Genomic DNA, 23,184 nt, shown 5'->3' on the forward strand with positions numbered 1-23,184 from the left:
CAAATAATGCAAATAAGGTCACCTACAAATAAATGGCTAAGACTTTTAAGAGTCTTTCCATTTTTAAGGAAAAAGCCAAAGATGAGTAAAACCTTATAAGTTATTGGGGTGAGTTAATTCTTACTTCCTCTAACAGTGTTTTGAAAATGTGATTCACATTTTAAGTATTGTTTGTCAAATTTGATGTGGCATCTGATAGACTGTAACAGACAGCCACACAGGTTACCACTTTCACACTTGTTTCACTTTTCCTTGCTCTTTATTTTTGTTTTGAAGTATTAGAGAAATAGTATTCTCTAGTTATTAAATCTTAGTTTATTATGTTTCTGAATTGAAGTTTTAAACTTCTCATCCATTGTAGTCAAGCTCAGTTAAGCTATGATGAATTCCTCTTAAGGGTGTTTGATATACCTTTTTTTCCTAAGGTGGAGAGCCATCCACCAAATTTGGGATTTGTGAAAGTCTAAGAATCAAGTGCAAACTTTCTAGCAGATGTTGATTCATCTGATGCCATTTTAAATATAATTTATTTTATAATTTTATACTGAAAAATATAAAAAATGGCTGTACCATGGCATGGTATGCAATTACTTGGCATGACCTTGGTTTCCATACTTTGTATTTGAAAACTGGACAGTAAATAAAAATATCTTCCCATGAAACACTGAAATCTGCAATTGCTACAGTGATTAAGGAAGAGAATAAGAAGTATTTTTTTCCAAACTTGGAACATTTCCTTTTGCTATTGATAATTTTCTGAGTTATGTTTGTAGAAAGAAAAGATTTCCTTATTTGCCTTTTCAGCTTTGTTTTGCAGAACTGGATGTAGGTCTGTGTTCATCAAAAACAGGAACCACAGGCACCTACCAGGGAACCCATCTCAGAAATCCTGTTTTAGCAAAGCTTAATAGAATGACTGTGGATTCCACAAGAGGCTTTCAAAGCTTTACTGGCTTATTTCTGTTGGACAAATTCACATAAATAACAAAACCTAGTTTAATTTTAGCAGGTCAGATTTATAAATGCTGATTCATAGGGTTTACATTGACCTTGATCCAGAAACACTTCCTTGCTACAGCAGAGTGTTAATACTCAGACTGCATCCTAATCATTAGCACTGTAAGACATACCTGTACGCTTGTTCCTTCACTGCAATGACATGAGTAAATTATGCATATCTGAGGACACTCTGTGAATACAAACATTCAGTGACATAAAATCTGGGGTTCCACAAAGATTGTCTGATATTATTCAGAATTCTTTTATCTAATCAGGAATATTCATAGCAGTAAGAGGTAGAAGATTTATATCTGATGGTAATAGCAGACGTGGAGTAATATACCGAGTTGGCTATATACACTGCTGGTATTGTTAATGTTCACCAAGACTCCAACTAGGAGAGCAGGAAAAAACAGTGCTTGTTCAGAATCTGGGGAATGGGAACAGAGTAGTATAGTTAGAAATCAGGACTTAAAATCAAGTCAGATCAGGATTAAAAAAAAAAATTGAAAGAATATGGGGCACATTTTAGAATAATAGAATAATAGAATGATTAGGGTTGGAAGGGACCTTCAAAGGTGGTCTAGTCCAATCCTCCTGCAAGGAGCAGAGACATCTCCAACTAGATCACATTGCTCAGAGCCACATCCAACCTGGCCTTGAACGTTTCCACCACCTCTCTGGGCAACTTGTTCCAGTGTTCTACAACCCTCAGTGTAAAAATTTTTTCCTAATATCCAATCTAAATCTACCTCCCTCTATTTTAAAACCATTACCCCTAGTCCTGTCGCAACAGACCCTACTGAACAGTCTCTCCCCATCTTTCTTGTAGGCCCCCTTGAGGTTCTGGAAGACCGCTATCAGGTCTCCCCGGAGCCTCCTGTTCTCCAGGCTGAACAGCCCCAACTCTCTCAGCCTGTCCTCACAGGAGAGGTGCTCCAGTTTCACAAGTAACTGAAAGTACAGAATCAAAACATTATAAGGAAAATAAAGAGGAGAAGAAAGGGTCAGATATGCATGCCTGTGGTGCCTGATCAGAGGTCATTGCAACTGAGACCTGTTCTTACAGCTTACTGTGTTTATTACTTTGTAACTAAAGCTCAGCATAGGCATGACCAAAGTCTGGGATACCCCTTCTCTACATTGATCACTGTTACATTATCTGCTGCACAGAAATGAAAGCAGATCATTCAGGAAATGAGAAAGAGCTACAAAGCTCTCAATATCAGCAACATTCAGTAAGAAAAGATTTGACCACAGGAAGATGTCATTTTAGCACTCTTTTCCAGTCTTTTGTATAATAGGGAGATGAAGAGGCAGGGATTGCCAACATGTTTTCACTGAGCTAAAGTTAAGGGGGGAGCGGTACCTAGACAGAGCAAAAATTTATAAGAAAGAGGTGTTTGTAAGTAAAGCCATTAATGAAATGGACAGACTATTTGCTTAACAATAATAAGCTAAAACTGTTAATTATCCATTCTCTTTAATGTATGGCTTATAGTAAACAAAAGACTGAGCAAGACTCTTCTACTGAAAGGCAAATAACCAGGTATCTTCTTAATAAGCCTTTCATTGCTGCAAGTCCACATTGTGTATTTAATAATCTTATTTACTTATCATTAATCTTGGATTATTATCTTAGTAATGCATGCCATTAACTACTTTAATCTTACTTTACATTAATCTTGATATTTGTGTCCGTAAAAAGTTGTGGATGGTGATTTAATTTTACTTGAGTAGTTGCATGCCTTGCAAAAAAACTCTGAAGAAATTAAGAGAGCATTTTCATAATATCTGTGCATGTAGTGATTAATACTTTGCAATTGGGTATGGTTTATCTCACTAATATTGAATATAAAGCAGAAACTTGTTCTGGAAAGTGAATGGAATGAATCAATTACATGGTTTTGTTTTCATGGCTAATTCTGTAGTATTGAATTACCGAAACTGTTAGCTAAAAAGGAAGTTTTCTGCAAGACCTGCACTGTGATTATCTTTATAGCTGTGATTATCATTATATCACTTTCTAAATAGTTAAACAATGAAAAGGTTTATCATTTTTGCTGCAGTGACCATGATTTCTTCTTCTTTTGTATATGTGGCACCACATCTCTTTGGATATCAGGCCTTAGCAGATATCCATGAAACAGTTAAAACACTTTGAGTTAAAAAAAAAAAAAAGAAAAGATTAAAACTAGAGACAAAGGGTTATTTTTTCAGTGCTAGTAGGCAAGTGAAAGTATCCTGACATGGAAATGAGTTGGTTATATTTCATGCTTCCCACAACAGTGATTTCATCAGTTCAGACAATAGATCTCTTAAATGACCAATGTCAGTCCTCTTTGGAGTTTTAGTATGCATGATACTTGTGCAGCAATTGCTGTTGTAAGCATTTTACAGCCTTTGCCAGGATGTCTAATTTCCACATGCTGGCTTTATCATTCTTCTCTGCTTTAAATATTTTGGGAAAAGTACACTCTGTCCCAAAGGTTAGTTCAATATGACATACTGCAAATTTCTTTTTGTACTCCTTCCTTCTTTACAGAGTGGGTGTCCTGTACTAATACACAGAGCTATCCTCTTACAGGTCCTCTCCAATAAAACACCGTGTTTCAGTTAATGCTGAATGGATTTATTAGATCTACTCTTTAGGTGCAGACCCTGAATGACTTTTGAGAAACTATTTTAAGTTAGTGCATTGACCATCTGTTTTAATCTTATCCAAAAATGCGTGGTGTGAAGAATGGCACTTGAGGTTGCAGTAGTTAATCTCTTTCCTGTCCTTCTTGGAGTTTGTGTTGTTTCCTTATTGTCTTGCTTTGAACAGCCCTCCAATTTCTGTTTTTCTAACAGTGTGGTTCCCCCAACTCTGCTCACACTTGTGATTAAACATTTTTTCTCCTCATTTTTTTCTCGCAAAGTTTTGTCTTCTATACACAGTTTCTCTGTGTATCCTATTTTCCTTTTTCTGATAAATTTATTTCTTAACATTGCTGCATCCAGTGGTGCACAACCAGTTTAGATTGCTCCCATATCAGATCTACTGACTTCAAGGCTATTCTTACTTCCAGTTCACCTATCAGTGCAGCTATCAAAGCTGCACAGATTCCTTCAATAGTGTTCTTTCATACCTCTCCAACTGATTACTTCCTTAGGAAAATATGTGGAACTATGCTTTCAATTCAAAATAGAGATTTGGAAGGTGTTATTACTTGGCATGGTAGAGTGTCATCCATATAGTATATTTTAACTTACATTTCAAAATGAAAAATTATTTTAAACTAAAAAAAAAAAAACACTCTTCATTTTGAACATGTCAAATGACATACTTCAAGAATTTCAACATGTTTTCCAACATTTGTTTGAGTTGAGATATTAATAAAATCTGGCCGTTTCCTCTGAACAGTCTGTTTCAAGGAAGTGTCAAAAATTTTGTGACAAAACTGTCTGGAAAGCAAAAGCAAAATTGTGTAGGGATTTTTCCTTCTTTTTTTTCTTATGTTTAAAATAAAATCTCTAAAGCTATCTACCAGCCTGTCCTTACTCTCCTGGAATACTAAGTAGTAAGCCAGTTGCATGAGCTGTTTCAGAACCAGTGCTGGCAGTAAGCTACTATTTATTTCCTTTCTGGCTTATGCTTTGTGTGCTGAATTTCTGGAGTAAATTATTGTAACTGAAATATAAACCCTTGAGAAATCAAAGCTTGTAATAAACTGAAATACTGACAGAACCTGAACTATGGTGCCCAAATTGCAGTGCTTGAAAAGCAGAAAAATAGTATCAAGAGCCTGTAAACTACTCCAAATTATAGTCTATCAGCTTTTCTGTAGGGCAATCACAAGGCTATTTAAGTGGAATAATAGATTCCTAGCAATGAGCTATTTGTAATTAAAATTAAGCATACCAGGGTCATGTCATTACAATTTTTACAGTCAAGTACATGTTATTAAAACTGTTATATTCTCATTGTTACATTTTCCTTAAAAACAGCTTTGCTCTTAATATGAATTGTTTTCTTGAAAGCACTGCCCATTTTCACAAGCTTGAAATTGTCATAATTCTTGGAAAAATTGTGTGTGTATGTTTATGTGTATTGAATGTAGGTGTGTGAACCCACATGCACATACATGCATGTCCTCACAGCTATTTATTACTTCAACAGTAAGCCTTCTGGCTTCAAAACAGTTCACTGCACAAGTTCTAGGTAATAAATGAGTTGTTTATTACTTACTGTACATATCTGTTTTCAGCAAATTGAAAATGAATTGAATAATAGCCTGTGAGTAGAGCATTGTATTAGTATATTTATCACAGAGCTGTGACTGCACTGCAGCAGAGCTGCTAATTTATTCACACATCCTTGCTTTTGATGTCTTTAGAGTACAACACTCATTATATTGCAATTTATAAAAATGTTTTAGGGCTTCTATAAAAGGATAAAATACTGATGTGCACTAAGGGCACACATGAAGGACAGGGGGATAAGTCAGTTGAACCTATATGCTTCGTATTTTATATATTATATTTTAGCTGAGCCTATTGCTGTTTGTGGGAGATGGCAGAATTGTCACAGTGAAGTAGAAAAAACAGATTGTGTAGATTTTAGCAAGTGATATAAATATGCCCCATGATGATTTGGAGGAGAATAGTGTAGTGTAAAAAGATAAGTAATTTCTCTGTTACTATTTATTATCATTGTTGTTCTTGATGACTGCAATGATAAGAGGAAAGAAATTCCACTGTGACAACACTCTGTGTAAATATAAATTAAAATCCTTTTCTGATCCAAAGATCTTGCAACTAAAAAGATGAGAAATGTGAAGAAAGAGAGGGAAAGGGTTACAAGTGAATATGCGCATTACGTTGCCTCTAAGGAATGATGAACACACATCATTAAGGTTTATGGTTATATGGAGCAACTCAGGGAGAGTGTTCCATGTGAAATAAATAAACCATATGTGAATGCCATCTACATCTCATTTGTTCATGGTTGATCCAAGTCAAATTTCAATTCATGACTCGGAGAACCTAGTCTATATATCCTTGCCAATAGGAATACAGTAAGAAAAGCATGCTGACCTCAGCTATTCCTCTGTGGTACAAAGGGATAACAAACAGTCTTGGTAGGTTTATTTTTACTCTGCCAAGATATAAGGAAGATTTGAGTTTCTGTCAGAGGCAGGAGAAATTAATATCCTTGACTTATGTGTTCTGCTAGGTATTTAATAAAGAAACTGTGATTTTTACAAGTTCTCATAAATAAATGTATCAGAAACATTAACTTACATTTCACATTTGCTTCGTTGCATAGACTGTGTTTTGCTTTACTGCTAAGAGTTTGTTTTTGTTTTGAAGGGGAAAAACCTTCACTGTTTAGGCAGAAAGTGTTTTCTAAAACACTTACAGAGCAGACTCTTCTGGTCATATGGTTACTGGAACCATCCACTGAAATTAACAATTTATGAACTAAATGTTAGTGCAAGATCCACAGTGTCTGTCAAGACATCAGGACTTATCCTAGCTTTACCTCCAAATCAGTGCTTGTGAGATAATTGGTCTTCTAGCAAAGCTTCCAGATTGTGCCTATCATAGTGAAGAAAGTGGCCAGATTGCTGACAGTAATGACAGTAAAGAGTAAAATCCAAAAAGATGGTGCTTTAGGTGAATCACAAGTCACTCATGCCAGACAAGTAAAAGACCATTTGCTGTTGTGAGTTTTTTAGGAGTAGCCCCGTTTTGTGGTATTTATAAAAAAAAATCATTTAGGAAATCTGCACTTTACAAGATCAGCATCACTTTAGTAGTGCTAAATCATGTTTTACCTCTACTTTCCCTTAAACCACAATGCCATAATAACAGCTGGGACATTTCAATATGTTCAATTCAAAACCTACCAATTAGGAAATACAGCTCCATCTCTATGTCATAGCCAATCTAGTAAAATATGATACTGAGCCAAGACCATACTTACATCAATAGTAGTTGATGGCATCTTATATCTCCATGACCCTCAAAGTGATTAGTATGCTATAAATTTGCAAAGCAAGACATACATAATAGGTTTTGCTTTTTGCATATGGTGCATCAGGATTTTTATCACCTGTTTGAAGAACAACATGAGATAGCTGTTGTCCCTGATAAAGACACTAGGGACCAAAACAAGTAATTCAAAAGATAAGATCTGTTATGGTGTGCACCAAGGACTGGAGGAATGTCATAGCCAATGCTCAGTTTTGATTGACACAAGCAAGGGGCTTTTAATACAAAATCATCCATCAGTTGTATAAATATCTTTATTACTGAATAATTCTTTACATTACAGGAAGAAACAAAGATTTCTAATTATTAGTTTCTTTATTCCCAAAAAGATAAATTTAGGAGTGAACTAATTTAAAACAAAGTTCTATAAAATTCTTTATTTGCCTAGTGATTGCAAGCATGATCACTTGTGTTTATTAGAAGGGGCTATAGTAGTCACTGTTCTGTGTTATTTAGGCTACTCACTGGTCTAATGTGCTCTGATAATTATAATCTTCTGAAGAACAAGACAAACTTTCTCCAAATGTCTAACAAGGATTATAAAGTGAAGTTGATGTCGTAAAATCTCAGAAACTACATTTGATTCAAGCTGTAAAATGCAGAAGTAATAGATAATTAACAGGACACCAAAGAATCAATTTTATGGTTTGTTCTCAAGCCTAGCTGGTGTGTTCTTCTTTACCTATTTGAAATAACAAAAGAGAGGTGATTACATGAATACAAAATTAATCCAGTCGCATTTTGAACAGGGCAATACTTGAAAAGGTTTAAAGATTTTTTCAGAAACCTAGTGAGCAAAAATTATGAGATTCTTCTGGTGAATCTCAGTGCTTAACACATGTTCTTATATCCCCGAGAGGGCTGAATTGTGCCACATTGGCACAGTTAAGGTTAGTGAATAACTGCCACTTCTTCTACATTGTTGTCTGAATAATAGACTCAAATACAGCACTCCAAAAAAAATGTTACATGGAGTAGCTCTCATCTCTCTAGAAATCCTTACCCCTATTACTAACTAGGCAAAGCTCTTCACATGGTAAAGAAAAAAGTTAAATAAAAACCCACTGGAGATAGATCATATTTAGTAGCTGGCCTTTCATAACAATCTATTCTTCATTTTGTTTTGACCCATTTAACAGACAAGATAGTATTTAAGATAAATGCAGATGTTCTTATTTACACCAGCTGAAGATCTGGCTCTGAGTTTGCCGACTAAGACAACAGAAATTGTCTTTTTAATCTAGCTTGATTTGTTTGTTTATGGATTTGTGGTTTTATCCTCTGCCTCTGTAAAATTTCCACAGCATAGTCCAGTTTTCAGCTTCGGGACTGGATGTAGCTGTGCTGGTTTTGGCAGGGATAGAGTTAATTTTCCTCTCAGTAGCTGCTGTGTTTTGGATTTCATCTGTGAAGAATGTTGATAAAACACCCTGATGATATGAGTTGTTGTTAATGAGACCAAGGACACTGTCTGGCTTTCCAGCTCTCGCTAATGTGCAGATGCAGGAAGGTGGGAGAAAGACAGACAGAATAATTGACCCAAACTGGCCAAAGAGAGTATTCCATGCCATAAACGTCATGCTCAGTGTGTAAGTGGGGGTTGCCCATGCAAGGGGGCATCCATTCTTCCATTTCTCCATCTCGTCTCTTTTGGTTGCTCGCTGGCATCATTCCTTCTACCTTGCTGGCTCCCTTTTCGCTCCTTTGCTTGCTGCTTGGTTTTGTTTCCGTGGTCGCTGCTCGGGATGGGCTGTATCAGTCATTCGGACATCGGGTGGTGAGAAATCATGTGTTGTTCATTATATACATATATATATATATCTCCTTATATTTTGTTATTATTCTAGTAAGCTGTCTTTATCTCAACCCACGAGTTTTCCTTTCTTCCCAATTTTTCTCCCCCATCCCACTGGGGATGGGGAGGGTGAGCGAGAAACTGTGTGGTGACTGAGGCTAAACTACAACAGTAGCCCATGGGCAATTTCCACTCAGTTTATCTTGTTCTCCCTCAACCTGGAGGAGATGGAGAATAGCTAAACAAGTGCTGCCCAATATACCATTTCCTCTCGCCACAGCTCCATGCAGAGCTGGTCTCCTTTAACATGAAGCAATTGCTAGGAACTGACAGAAGGGATATCGGGGCTGGGAATTTCCCTCTTGTTAGCAGCTGCAGTTGATTAACCCTCCCCTGTCTTGCTTCACCAAAAGTGGCAACAGTGTGGGTTGGACAGAAGTAGATGTTCAGCCATCAGCCACCATAGATCCTAGGATATGCATAATGGATGCAGGAGGTTTTCTGCAACAAATGCAGAAAAATTGGTTGCCTAGCTCCTGTGATTGCTAGAGTGGAACCAGCATAATTTCATTTCCAGAAGCTAATTTGTGAAGTGCTCTGAAAATCATAAGTGATAGAAAGGAAAGGAATAAGTCGTCCCTACATTGTCATATACAAAATAAAAACTGTGTAAATCCAGGAGGATCACTTAACACAAATGAGTTAACTGCTGCATTTTTCCTTATACATTAGTCCTGCATTAATTGTTCTAATGCAAACAGCTTAGAATAGCACCTTATAGGTCTGAAGATAACACTGAAAAACTGTTTAGCGGCCTTTTCTAGGCATATGCCCTAAAGGAACTTTGCTTAACCAAATGTCACTGCGTATTTTAATATTGATTTGCTTTTTGTAAATCACAGTCTTTAAAAGTGGCAAGCATTGTGTTTTGATCTTGTGACAGAACAAGTTTGATAATGTCCACCAAAGAAACATGAAGGCCTTCTATTAAAGTAAGTGATAAAGAAAGTCGAGGTCCTTCTTGGTTCAAGAAGGATTGTTTAGTTCTGCCATTATTAATTATATGCATCTATGCACAATTAGGTTAGAAGTCAGCAGCAAATTAAACTTGTTTGGGGATTATTGTGAATCTGAATTAATTTCACAATCCCTCCCATCTGCCCTTTGTGTTGCCTTATATGAGATCTAAATCCTGTTGCTGAAAATCTCAAAGTCACTTTAGGCACTTGTTACATTATAAGAAACAAGAAAGAATCTTAAAGGTCAAATCAGCAGTTTTTACTTTTATTTAGGACACTCTGAAAATCAAGGACTCTCTATGGAATGGGTAATTTTAGTCTGATTTGGGTACAGTAGACATGTCAAATATCTCTTGTGTGTAGTTCATTCCTTCCTTTTGACCTCTCAAGTGGAGGAGTAATTGGACAGGTGAATGTTTTGCTTTGGTGGTGTTCCTTGGCTTGGTTGTTTCTAGTTTATATATACAGAGAGTTTATATTTAGGTTATATCTACAGACAAGCTGTATTTTGCACTTAGAGTAGAGATGGGAAGTGTGAAGGGGAAGCAGGAAAGGAAAGAAAATGGTGGGACAGAAAGGGAAAGATCTGTACTATACAGTGGAGAATGCTGAGATTTGTGGTGGTTCTTCAGTCCTGAGGGACTGTATTTGACAGTCTGTTTGTGGCCATCTGAAGCTTGGCTTCCTGCACAAAATAACTTTTTATCTTCCTGCTCAAATGAACTCTAAACCTAAGAATCGGAGTCAGTTACTGTACACCTTGGGCACAATTTGCCTGGGGAAGCCAGTTAATGTATTAAATATCCCTGCCCTGGAGGATACAGTCGTTTAAAAAGACTGAGGTAGTGACCAAAACCCGTTGACTTACAGAGGTTAAATAGCACAGTCACAACACTAAGAAAATATAGTCATATAATGCAAAATTAAGAGATTGAAATAAATGCTTTCTCTTTATTATGGGATATGAAAATATCTGGATTAAAAAGGAGACTGGAGAGGTCTCTGAGGCCATTCTCCTGCCTTCAGGTGGACCAAACATACTTAAGTCATTCCTGATGTATTTTATTTTGAGTTGTTCTTAAAATACCTTTTACCACTGATGAACCTCATTGCTTCTTTCCCCATTCCCTGTGGGCATTTATAACAGTTTGTAACCTTCCTGTTTCCAACAACTTTTTGTGCAGTTGAAAATCAGCCATTTCTCGCTTCTGCTGAATATGATGTGAGGATTTCTTCATGAGTCTTTCATATCACTCTCCTGCTTATACCCACATTAAGAGATCCCTTTTCTTTTTCTTCTTTTTATTTTTTTTTGTTTTTCTTGTTGGCAGTAGTTTGGTGGATTGACTTAGGATCATTACACCATATGTGGAATTCCCCAGATTCCTTTTTGCAGAATTGCTGTCTGACGAGACTCTTCCCCGCCGTGCCTTGGACATTCCTACCTCAGTGTTGGACTTCTCACATGCTCTAGTTGTATTAAATGTTTTTATTTCAATGTAGTTTCTCAAAATATTTTCTGTTTATCACTTCCAGTCCTCAAAAGAACAGCATCTCACAGTTTCATGTCTTCATGCAGAAGAAACATGTCATATGAGTCCCAATTTGTTTGGCATAAGCTGTTCCCTATGTATTTCTGGTAGAGGCAGCAGAACTTCGGCCAGATACCTCGTTCTGCTCCTGGTTGCCTTATTTCATTGGGACTCAGAGACTGTTCCCTGTAATCTGACATCTGTATATTCACTCATGTGATGGGGGAAAGACACTTAGTAAAAATGAGAAGTGGAAGTATCCTGATTGACAATAAAATAATACGTCTGAACCACAGTGCTGACCTTGGTTGCTTCAAAGATGGGAGCAAATTTGGGAAACACTATTTGCTGCCGACTATGTGATCATCCTGTTCCCAGTTTTCTCTCTTGGATAGTCTAGGGATGGGGAGAAGCTTAGTGGTGTACTAGATGTTAGTATATAGCATCTCTGAAGAAGTGTTAAAGCTTCAGGCAATGTTAAACCTTCACCGTATGGATAGACCATTTGCATTTCTTGTGCAAAGTATATCTGGGCAGACAGTGAGGAAAGAACTGTGACATACAGTTTTCCCTCATCCTGCTGGAAGATCAGAGTTGGAATATGTAGTTTTAAAACATAGACAATTGATTAAAACAGATTAGTTACATATAACTTTAACCAGTATTAACTATGTGTAAAGTGTAAAAGAGCAGTTTTCCAAGTGGTGATTTGGAGAAATACATTATGTACTTTTAATAAGGAGGACATTGTTGAACATCATCAGGAAAGGAATAGAATGGAATGAGTTTTATTTAGGAATGGAAATTTGGTCTATTTCTTTGGTCTGTGTTGTGGAGGCCTGGAAAAAAAAGAGGTATTCTAGAAGATGTAGTTATAAGATAAAAGTTTAAGATAAAAGGAGATCTGTGAGTTGGCTTCTACCACAGCTGAAAGCAAGGCAACAATATCTATTTTAGTTTTTATTGAGGAATATTGCTAATATTCCTCAGATTAAACATTGCTAATGAATCCACAAATAATAGAGAAATTAAGGAATAGCAGTTACTTAAGATGATAACAGAGTAAGCATGCACTATGAATAAATAAAACTGATTAGATAATAATTGTCAAGATAGCCCAGTTTCATAATACTAACATGTCATATTGCAGCCCTAAAAAAAAACCAAAAAAAACCAACAAAAAAAAAAACCACCAAAACACCCCCTCAAAAAACAAACCAACCCATGGTTTTGTATTGAAGAAATTAAGGAAGAAGTAATTAAATACCTTGAAGTAAATGGAAGGTAGAGTAAAATGTAGCAGATGTTTATCAACAGTCACTTGTTCAGGATTAACCTTATCTCCTCCTCTGATAAAGCACAGTAGTTTTTTCTCAGACAGGAGAAATGCAATAGATCTAGTTCGTCAGATGTCAATAAAACATTTGATAAGAGTAATGATGGAAATTCTTACCTAAACTAGGGAAGATGAGGTTTGACAGAGGAATTGCAAAGTGAGTTATGAACTGGCAAATGGAATTGCCTCACAACTTATACTGGGAGGTTAACAGCTATCTGAGAGACTACAGCTGCTGAGAGATTAATGCCAGAGCTGATCCTGTTTAATGCTTTGACCTTGGCTCAGAATTAGGGATCTCTTGATGAAATGTGCTGATGATACAGATTGAGCCTAGAAAAATAAGCCGAAAAGTTTGAATGCATACAAAGCAATGCTGTTGACAATGACAAGATTTTCTGTATAAAGATGGAGCTTGTGGGTTGTAAGTGATTGAAGAGAAGGATGGGAATGTATTGCAGATATTTAATATATTGAGAAATCTCAGGATGATTTTGAGCCACTATTCTGAGGTAGTCAGGAAAATGCTATGTATCAAGCAAAATAATTTCAGTAGAGAAATAAAAAGTTGTGTATCAACTTTGAAGTCACAAAACATTAGCAAGACCTCCTCCAGAATACTTATTAGATCACAACTGCAAGTGGGAACAGAGCTACGAGGAAGAACAAAAATAGAAAATCTGTTTTCCAAAAGGAGACTTGTTTTCATAATAATATAGACCGAGAGACGTATGATTGCTCTTTACAAAGTCATCATATGTAAATCCCAAATAAGAACAGAAGTTGTTTAAGACATAAGTCAATGTTACTTAATCAAATACCAAACAAAACAGAATCTCTAAACTCTCTATAGATAAATTTGGAGTGGAAATAAAGCATATGAGACTTGAAGGGATGAAGTTCTAGACCTGCCTTTCAGAAGGACCCATAAGGCAAGAAAGTTCTCAAAATGGAGTGAGCAAGATTTTGTAGGCAGCAGTACTTATAGATGTCTACAGTGGGAAGGGACACAACTCAGTGCCTAGGAACTTACTTCTAGTTCTCTGTTTTCTACCAGTTTCTAACTTCAGAGCCTGATTCAGGATGAAAGTGTGGTTTTTAAGTTAATTTTTTCTTTATATAATGCCGCATTTTCCTAAAAGGAGACTAAAGAATGGAATTGCCTAGAAACATAGTCTTTTAATATAAATTAACTGCCAGTAGAGCACATGTTGGTTTTGAGTGTATACATTTTGTGTATATACTGAATTATAAGCATAAAGTAGAATCACAGAATCATAGAATAAGTTGGGTTGGAAAGGACCTTCAAAGGTCATCTAGTCCAACCCCTCTGCAAGGAGCAGGGACATCCCCAACTAGATCAGGTTGCTCAGAGCCCCATCCAACCTGGCCTTGAACATTTCCAGGGATGAGGCATCTACCACCTCTCTGAGCAACCTGTTCCAGTGTTCTACCAATCTCACTGTAAAAAATTTTTTCCTAATATCTAATCTGAATTGAACTCCCTCTATTTTAAAACCATTACCCCTTATCCTATCACAACAGGCCCTGATAAAGAGTTACTACCTGTCTTTCCTGTAGGCCTCCTTTAGGTACTGGAAGACTTCTATAAGGTCTCCCGGGAGCCTCCTCTTCTCCAGGCTGAACAGCCACAACACTCTCAGCCTGTCCTCACAGGAGAGGTGCTCCAGCCCTCTGATCATCTTTGTGGCCCTCCTCTGGACTCTCTCCAACAGGTCCATGTCCTTATGTTGGGGGATCCAGAGATGGATGCAGTATTCCAGGTGGAGTCTCACGAGAGCAGATCAGAGGTGGGAGAATCACCTCCCTTGACCTGCTGGAGAAATTATATAATTTCATATACTTAAATAATTTTTAAAATACAAATTTCTTAGCAAGATGTATAGTGAAATACATAGGCAAGGTACCTTCTATCTTACCAATATTTGTACCTTACCATCACTCTATGGCAAGAAAAGTGTTTGAAATATAATGGAGTTTAGAGTTTGAAATTATATTCCTCTTGATACCTCTGCTGAATTCAAAAGGAGTTTTTTGGTATTTTTTACGTTCTGGTTACCTAAAATTTCCTGTAAACTCATTTATAATGGGTAATGTTTGTCCAAAAAGTGCACAGATATGCAGCAGATTATGTTACAGATGTTTGCTAACGGATTTCATAGAAAATAAATCTTAGAGTTCTATCTTACAGCATAAACTAAAATAAAATTGATAGTGGAGGGAAGACTTAAGGAAATGATCTTATAGTCTGATTTAAACTCCAGTTAGCACTATTATGAAGATATTATTTACTCCTTATTTCTACTACATCACATTTGGAACAGGGAAAAGCAGACAAGTAAAAAAGAAATTTTGCAGATGTAGACTAGGCTAGTTCAACCATCATACCAGAAGTTTAATATTAACATCAAGGAGTTTACTGAACGCCTCTGGTTTTATGACTTAATATGCTTCATTGAATGATGCACATAAATATCTGTTTTTCATATTTTCCTAGATTAAGTCGTTTACCTCAGTTATATAGTCCATAATGCAGTATCTTTGCTAGTTATGCTACAATAAAATTAAGTTATTCTGCACTAAAATGTGAAACTAGTTGCTACCATTGCTTGTAAGACTTCATATAAATAGCTGGCAAAAATCACATAGAAAAATGTTTAGTTTGGTCGTTGGAAAATACTTTTAAAGTACTGGGTATTCAAATATAAATTAAGAAGAAAATAAATCAAAAGCAGTTATTTTGAAAGAGTGGAAAAAATACAAAACTGTTCAGATTTATGAACTTTTGTAGATGTTTATAACCTTGAATGAAAGTTACTTTTATGCTGTCCCTGCTCTTGTACTCACCAGCTATGGATTCATATAAATTGTAAATTGTTTGAATGTTTAGAAATGTGCTATTATATGCTCTTGTTTTTATTCTGTGGTGTTGAGAACATGGAATCTTTAAGGTTGGAAAAGACCTCTAAGATCATCATGTCCAACCATCAAGCTAACACCACCGCGCCTACTAAACCATGTTCTGAAGTGCCACATCTACACGTTTTTTGAACACCTCCAGGGATGATGACTCCACCACTTCCTTGGGCAGCCTGTGCCAGTGCTTGACTGCTCTTTCAGTAAAGAAGTTTTTCCTAATATCCAGTCTAAACCTGCCCTGAAGCAACTTGAGCCGTAACAAAAAGTCATCACCTATTAGTTGAATAGCAGTAATCAGCTCTATCTGTGCACTTAGCCTGTCACACTTAGGAAACTAAATGAATTCACTTAAACCATGTTGAGAACACAGTTTATTGAGCTGCAAAAATTGCCTCAGATAGTTTCACTGTATTTTACTATGAAAACAAAAAAAAAATTAAATGCTTTGTTTCTTGCTTTAGAAGAGCATTTCTTTAAGCACTGTTTTTAACCAAGTCAGTATTTTCTGATCTTTTTGAAAAAGAAAGGAGTAGCCTTGAGTACTACAGACTGATGATATACGCTGAGATACTTGTACTGCCATGTATAGAACAAAAAAAATCATTTATAAATGTGAGTACACAATGTTCAAATCCCTACTGCTTATTATGACGTAGATTTATTCTTGGTAGTTGAGTCATATATAGCAATGCTGTTAATTGGAACTTGAGCAGATATGAGACCATAACTGACAGGGAGTTCACTCAGATACTTTCAGTTTCAATAAATTGCTACGTAGGAAAGAAACCCTTTCCTTGGGTGTTATGGAGCAGATTATTGTTAACTATCACATAGTATGATGAACTTCAGATTTATCTTAGAGATTAGCATAGTTAATCTGTGGTGCATTTATGAAAATATTTTAATTTGTTTGTCCAATAGAGGATCTCCTAATATTTATTTTTAATGTCATCATAAAAAACTGTAGTTTGTAAATTACAGTTGGTCAACTCAACATGAAAGAAAAGCTCTTTTAGTTCTTTATTAAAAATGCAGAGCTTGTACTGAGTCTGACTGTAATTAATTTATTTTTTTTTTAAAAAAAAAGATTATTTTAAATGATATTTCAAAGCCCATTCAAATAAAAGAAATTTAATAGTTTCAAAGGTGAAAGTACATGCTAATTCCCATTTTAAACTGTCTTTGATAGAAAAGAAACTATCCGAACTAAAATCTTTGAAATCACATTTAGATAATATTTCAAACAATAAATGTATGTTCTGTTATAACTTGTTTTTTTTTTTTCTGTTCCACTTTTTCTTTTGCATTCCTTCCACTCTCCAGCCACAGTGTAGCTTGAGAATACCAGGTGGGTGGAAGAAAGGTGAACAACACTTGGCACAAATCCCTGTGAAGAAAAAGCTTTTATACCTTTTATACTGAAGCCTGTTGTTTGTTTTAATAATGCAGCATCTGTAATTTTGATCCTAGCCAGTAGGCAATCTGCCTCCACTTTTTTTTTTCCCATTACTGGCAACAGAAAGATAAATAGTAACTCACTGGCATTGTTTCTTTAACTTTCCATCACTTGTGGAACTGGAGTCTTTGAGGCATGATGCTAGCTGCACAGCAGGAGGAGGTGTGACTTGTGATGTTCTTTTTGTTTTGACAGCTAAGTACTAGTCTTATGTAGCTTAGAACCCTAATTTATGAATGTATTCCACCTTTACTGTGCTTTTTTGGTGTTTGTAAAAGGGCTACAGCAGAGCCTCGATTAATCATCTTTTGTGCAGTTGTGTGTTCAGATATAAATTCTGTTAATCTGCCTGAAATAACAAGGATTAATTACCAGGCAAGTACATGATACACTGCTTGGGCAGCTCACAATTTAGCTGTGTGTGAATCTTTATGCTCATTTAGGTTTTTCTTTCTGTCTTTGCATCTTGTCCTGACAGGTGTGTGCCCAATCACTGTGAACATGGTGGCAAATGCACCCAGACGTGGGACAGCTTCAAGTGCACTTGTGATGGAACTGGATACAGTGGCGCCACTTGTCATAACTGTAAGCCATTCTTACATCCTTACAGTTTCAAAATTGCTATGGAGTAGGCAAGACACTGATGTCTTTTGGTTGAGATAAAAAGTCAAAGTCTTCCTAAAACATTTTTTTGAACTGAGATGTTGGCTTAATCGTGCTGCATAGGGATGTATTTACATAGCACTGTTCTGCACCATGGAAAGGATGAAAGCAGTACAGCCATCTTAGTTGGGTGTACTGAGCAAACACATTCTCGCCAATTGCACACTAGAATTTCAAATGGACACAGTCAATCTGTTCTAAGCTGCCGAGGAGAGCTGCTGACTGCTGCTGGATAGACACTGGTTCAGGTTGCTAATCCCAAAGCGTGTTTATGTACTGATTATCGGCCATCCTAAAATCCAATTATTTACTCTGTTGTTATGAGTTTCTCGAATAAGAATATCTCTTATGAGCTCCACATGCCCTATATTATTAAAGCACAGAAAGAAGAGAAAAATATACAATTGTTCTTTTTTTGTAGATTCTGAACAATGTATGCTGAGTCAGCGACATGTGTCTTCTGTTTCTTCTCTTGTATGCTAAAAGTGGGATTTTCATCTGTGAAGTGTGTTCTAAAATATCTAGAAGATGCAGGAAACATATCTAATCCTTACTTTTCTCCCTTTCTTCTTTAGCAAACAACCACTTAATAAAAGAGAGTAAAAATGCTTCTGAACAGGTGAAAAGTTAAAATTGATGCCAGGATTTATAGAGATGGAAATTTATGTTATTTTACTATTTACCTTAACTACAGCCTTGTAAAATTTTATGAAGATAATTGCAGAATTCTTTCGTGTTTAACCAAAAAACCCAAACCAAGGAGAAAATTTTGACAATTCACAGTTGTCTGAATTTCAACAAAAACCTATTCTATTTTTGAACATTGTATTAATGTAAGAGGAAATGTATTTTATATAATAACTGTATATATATTGTATGTATTGAATGGCAAAGTTTTCCATGGTCTGGCTACTGAACTGGGTAAAACTGAAAGAGTTAAATGGCAAATGAATGTTTATTAAAGAGAGATATTTTAAGTACTAATTCTTGGAGGAGAAATTTCATGGGCAGCCCTTTTTCCACCAAGAGTGAATGTGCATAGTGATGGTGTGGTTGCATCTAATCTTGCGAAACAAAACACAGAATTTATAATGATGGGGTATATCAGTTAAAAAAAAAGAAGAATATTTCATCTATTTTTCTGAAAGTATAGTATTTTTTGGAGCTTTGGCTAATCTGTTACAGCCACTTGGAAAATATTATTCTTATGCATGTGATAGGCTGTTAAGATGTTTAACTGCAGAAATGCAGGGATGGAAGCTCAGTTAAGTAAGTATATTTTATCTAGTCAGCCTCAGAAAATAAGTATAAACTATTAGAGGAGGCTGTTTCATGTTGGATCCAACAGCCTGCTTGAGGTGAGACTACTGCTGCTGCGTTCCCCCAGGTCCAACCAGCAGCGAGGCCATAAATGTATTCCCAGTAGGCATGCACCCACAGAGCCCATATACACCACATACACATATATACATGGCTGGCTATACAGATCGTAGGCAGAGCATGCCCATGAACACAGCACCAGCAGCCTCATCCAGCTCCCCTCTCTGGCTGAGCAGAATATATATCCACACAGACTGGATCCCTCCAGCAGCTCAGCTCAGGCACTCAGTGGCTGGCCCTGGATCCCAGAATCTGCAGTTGCTGATGCCTGGACACTGGATGGCTGGGCAGAGTATTATTTGGGCTCCTCCTCCTGCCATTGTTTGTCTGTGCTCCTTTGTGAGAGTGCAGATGAGCTTTTAAGACATAATCTAACATAGTTCAGCTTTCTTCTTGAGTCCCAAAGAGAAGTAGCAAGAATAAATGGATGACATCACTTTTCTCAAATGAGTTTTATTACAGAGGAAAGAAATAATAATCCAAGGAGTTGTAAACATTTCTCTTAATAGGATTTTCACCTGCCTTTTATGGATAAAACTGTGCAAGAGGGCAAGTAAAAGACACTGCTGGGCTGCAGTATCAAAAGGGGGATTTGGAGAATATTGTCCCATCTTTAGCTATGGAATGGATAAAGCGTATGGAATTACAGCTGTCGAGGTCATTTGGAGAGACATTGTTAGAGAATGTTTACTTTTTTAAATTCAGGCAAAGTTTCTAACTTGAATGGCTAAGCTTTTATTTTGTTTCATTTTTGTGTTTAAAGAACATAATTCCAGTTTTAAGCATGTGTGTTGCTATACTTTTAGAAGTTGTCTTTCTTACAAAAGAAATGTGAGCAGAAAGTCATTCACTTGATAGATAGCCTGTCAGAATATGTGAAGTGTTATGCCTTTCTAGAGTACAGAATTTAATGGCACAAAAATGAGTGAAAATAAAAAATTATAGCATCAAGCTATAGAGTGAGACAGCCTTAACTGCCTTTTTTGAGCAGCCAATAGCTATCAGTATTTACAAGGGCATGTTCCAACCATGTTCACAATATTAGGTATAGCTGCAAATAACGAGGGGATTTGTTGAAGCTTGCCAAAGGTTGTACTTACACTGTCGTGAAGTCTCGGGCCTCAGCTCTGCTATGATGATACTGACCGTATCTGCCCTTTCCTACTTGTGCAGTGTGTGTGTGTACTCAGACATGCTTGGTGTGCTGCCTTTCACTTTTGAGTTCTGATGTTTGTGGCAGCAGCAGTACAGAAAAGATGCTGAGGGAGGAGGGAAGTTGGAGTTATAACTAGTGTGTAACTGAAAGCAATATTGAACAGCATTGCAGGTTGTATGAAAGGCTGTAAAATTTAGCAGATGTCTTGATTCTATGGAGTAGAAAAGTGTTTAAATGCAGATAGCATGTCTTCAGTACCATTTTACTTAAATATAAGATTATTTATATAATATACTGTACAGTATGTTATTATACTCTACAGTAAATATGCATTTATTTTCTCAATGCATGTTTGTGCACTGGGTAAAACAGGGCATTTCTCAGACAGGTTGGAATCCAGACTACGTTAGTGGGGATTGCAACTCCATAGCTGATGATTTTAATGTGTTTGAGTTTTGCTGAACTTAAAGGAACAAGGTAATTCTGTGTTACTGAACGGTTTTTTTTCAGTGAACCAATTTGTTTTGGTCAGAGAATTTAACACTTTCGTGAGCTTTTGACCTGAAACAAAGCAAGGCTTTGCAGCCTCGACTGAATTTCACATCATGGTTTTAGGTTCCTTTGAAGTTGAAATTCAAAGGCAAACTCAAGGGATGAACTCCTTGAAGTGAAACAGAGAAAAATGTTTGCATTAAATCTTTGTGAATCAAAATGGCTTTGTTTCATACAGGTCTGGTCATAATATATAGTATGACAGTGAAAATAACAGTCTAGAGAGATGGAGAAATGTATTCTGGGACTGAGACATAGTAGAAATTATAAACTGAAAATAAACATCTACAGAAGGAAAAATTTCAAATAAATAAATCTGAAATAATAACTTTAATTCTTATTATCTCTCCAATCATGTAAATTGATTAGGCACATTTGCCATTTTAAGATCATGAAATAATTTGCTTTTCAGAATAGGACATTGTTACAGGAAGGCTCTTCATCTTTCAAAGACACAACAAAACCTCCAAGCTCTGTATCCACTATCTTGTTAATTGTCAGAGGCTTAAGCTGCCGTTCACAGAAGATGATGCCTCTACTCCACAATAATTTGTTTCATACAGCTACAACTGGGTCCCTGGAGAATTAACCAAAAATACTAGAAAGTTGTATCTCTCATTGCATGGTAAATACCCTAGAAATCTGCCAGACTTCTTTTGGCAAAAAGATATTCAGTGCCCAAGGGAATGCTATGGCCTGGCAAATGTCAGACTAGAGCATCAATTTTATCGTTAGATAAGAAGAAAAGATGAATTAATGTATTTACTTAAAAATAATTATTTACAGTGATGAAACAGTTACAAAACTATTTTGAAATTAATTGTTAGGGTTATAATTAACAATATCATACCTTCTAGCTTTATTGTATCAGCTATATTTTAATCCCCAACTAATTAACCTTTACAGCCTACCAAAGGCTGACCTGCTGTGCAGAGTTCCTAGATTCTGGAAAAATATTACTCTATTGGTAAATGGTTCTTGAAGCCTTTGAGAACAGAAGCTCATTTTCCTTATTACTTCTCATCTCCATCATGATCTTCAGGTAACACTACTCTGCTGCACTTTATGTGAGTTCTTTGTCTAGTTTTAGGATCTAATGTGCTTCTTGCTGTTCACAGCTTCTTTAAAAGAGAGAGGTATAGATTTACAAATCGTATATCAGGATGAATAATGACCATTTGAGCTTATTTGTCTCTGATTTTTAATGCATGCTTTTTAGCTCAATGCATGCTTTCTTTAGAATCTGCAAAGAGAAACTGACAGAGTTTACCATGACTATCATGTATCTACCTACCACCTCCTTCATAAACTTTGTTAGATTTAGGAAAAAGGCAGGAAAACCTAGTTTGATTGTATTTGCCTTCTCCTAATGATTTCCAGTAGCAATAAAGTTCAATTTGCACTTAGAAGATTAATCTTAATTATATCAATTTTTACTCATGTGAGAGAAAAGTTCTATTCTTCTTTAATTTCACCTTCAAACAAACACTGTGTCCTTACTTTTACAAGTGTACAGCCTCTATTCCTTCCAGAATATCAGATAGGAAAAGGTTTTCTTATAAACCTTCAGTTATTCCATAGGAGGGACTTAGATCCAGCTCACAATCTGTTGCCTCTTAGTTCTGTAAAGGCAGTAGAAGAAATACAACCTTACATACTCTTGTCACTAGACGAGGCATTAATTGCATCAGAATATACAGATAATACAACTCTATTGAGAAAGAACATACACAATTTTTACATTTTTAGATTGGCAATGTGCTGTAAGGTTTTTCAAAATGAGTACTTGAAACAATGTAGTGATTCTTAGTTTCAATATGAGAGACTTTGACCTCTGAATTCTCTGGCTTTGTCTCCTTGTTGTGAATATATGTTACCCGATATTTTGGAGTGTGACTGAAAGTTAATGAGGAATAAACCACTAATCTTCTCTTCAAATTATAAGTAAGTGTCACTGGAGGTCTAATGGGCATTGATTTTTTTTTTCCCCAGGAATATTGACCTTCTCCCCAAAATGAAATATTGCTTTGATAATTAGTTTAACATTATCTAGAAACAAACTTTCAGTAGGAAACATCTGTGTTACACACATTTTAGAAGCTGTGATTATTTAGATTCTTGATTATTGCCAAAGTCAGTAATCAGAAATCCATAGGCTGTAATCTACAGCAAGACCTCAATCAGTCAGTTTGTAATAGCTGATTTTTATGTATTTCCATAAATGAGGAAACACCTGAAATGTTGGTCCTTCTACATCTAAATCTAGATAGGAAATAACAGCATGGCAATTATTGTTTCCTTTCAGCAGTTTGGGAAA

General features: G+C 36.1%; 1 protein-coding gene across 1 annotated transcript in view; it reads left to right on the forward strand.

Annotated features, from left to right (window-relative positions):
- Window positions 1-23,184, forward strand: part of CNTNAP2 (contactin associated protein 2) — a 1,234,090-nt gene that overhangs the window by 796,695 nt on the left and 414,211 nt on the right. Inside the window, exon 11 of the mRNA XM_086743072.1 lies at window positions 17,595-17,701. Coding sequence (XP_086599198.1) covers window positions 17,595-17,701 — 107 coding nt within the window. The remainder of the gene's footprint in view (window positions 1-17,594; window positions 17,702-23,184) is intronic.

Source organism: Chlamydotis macqueenii, chromosome 2 (assembly GCF_036417535.1).
Source record: "Chlamydotis macqueenii isolate bChlMac1 chromosome 2, bChlMac1.mat, whole genome shotgun sequence".
NCBI classification, from domain to species: domain Eukaryota; kingdom Metazoa; phylum Chordata; class Aves; order Otidiformes; family Otididae; genus Chlamydotis; species Chlamydotis macqueenii.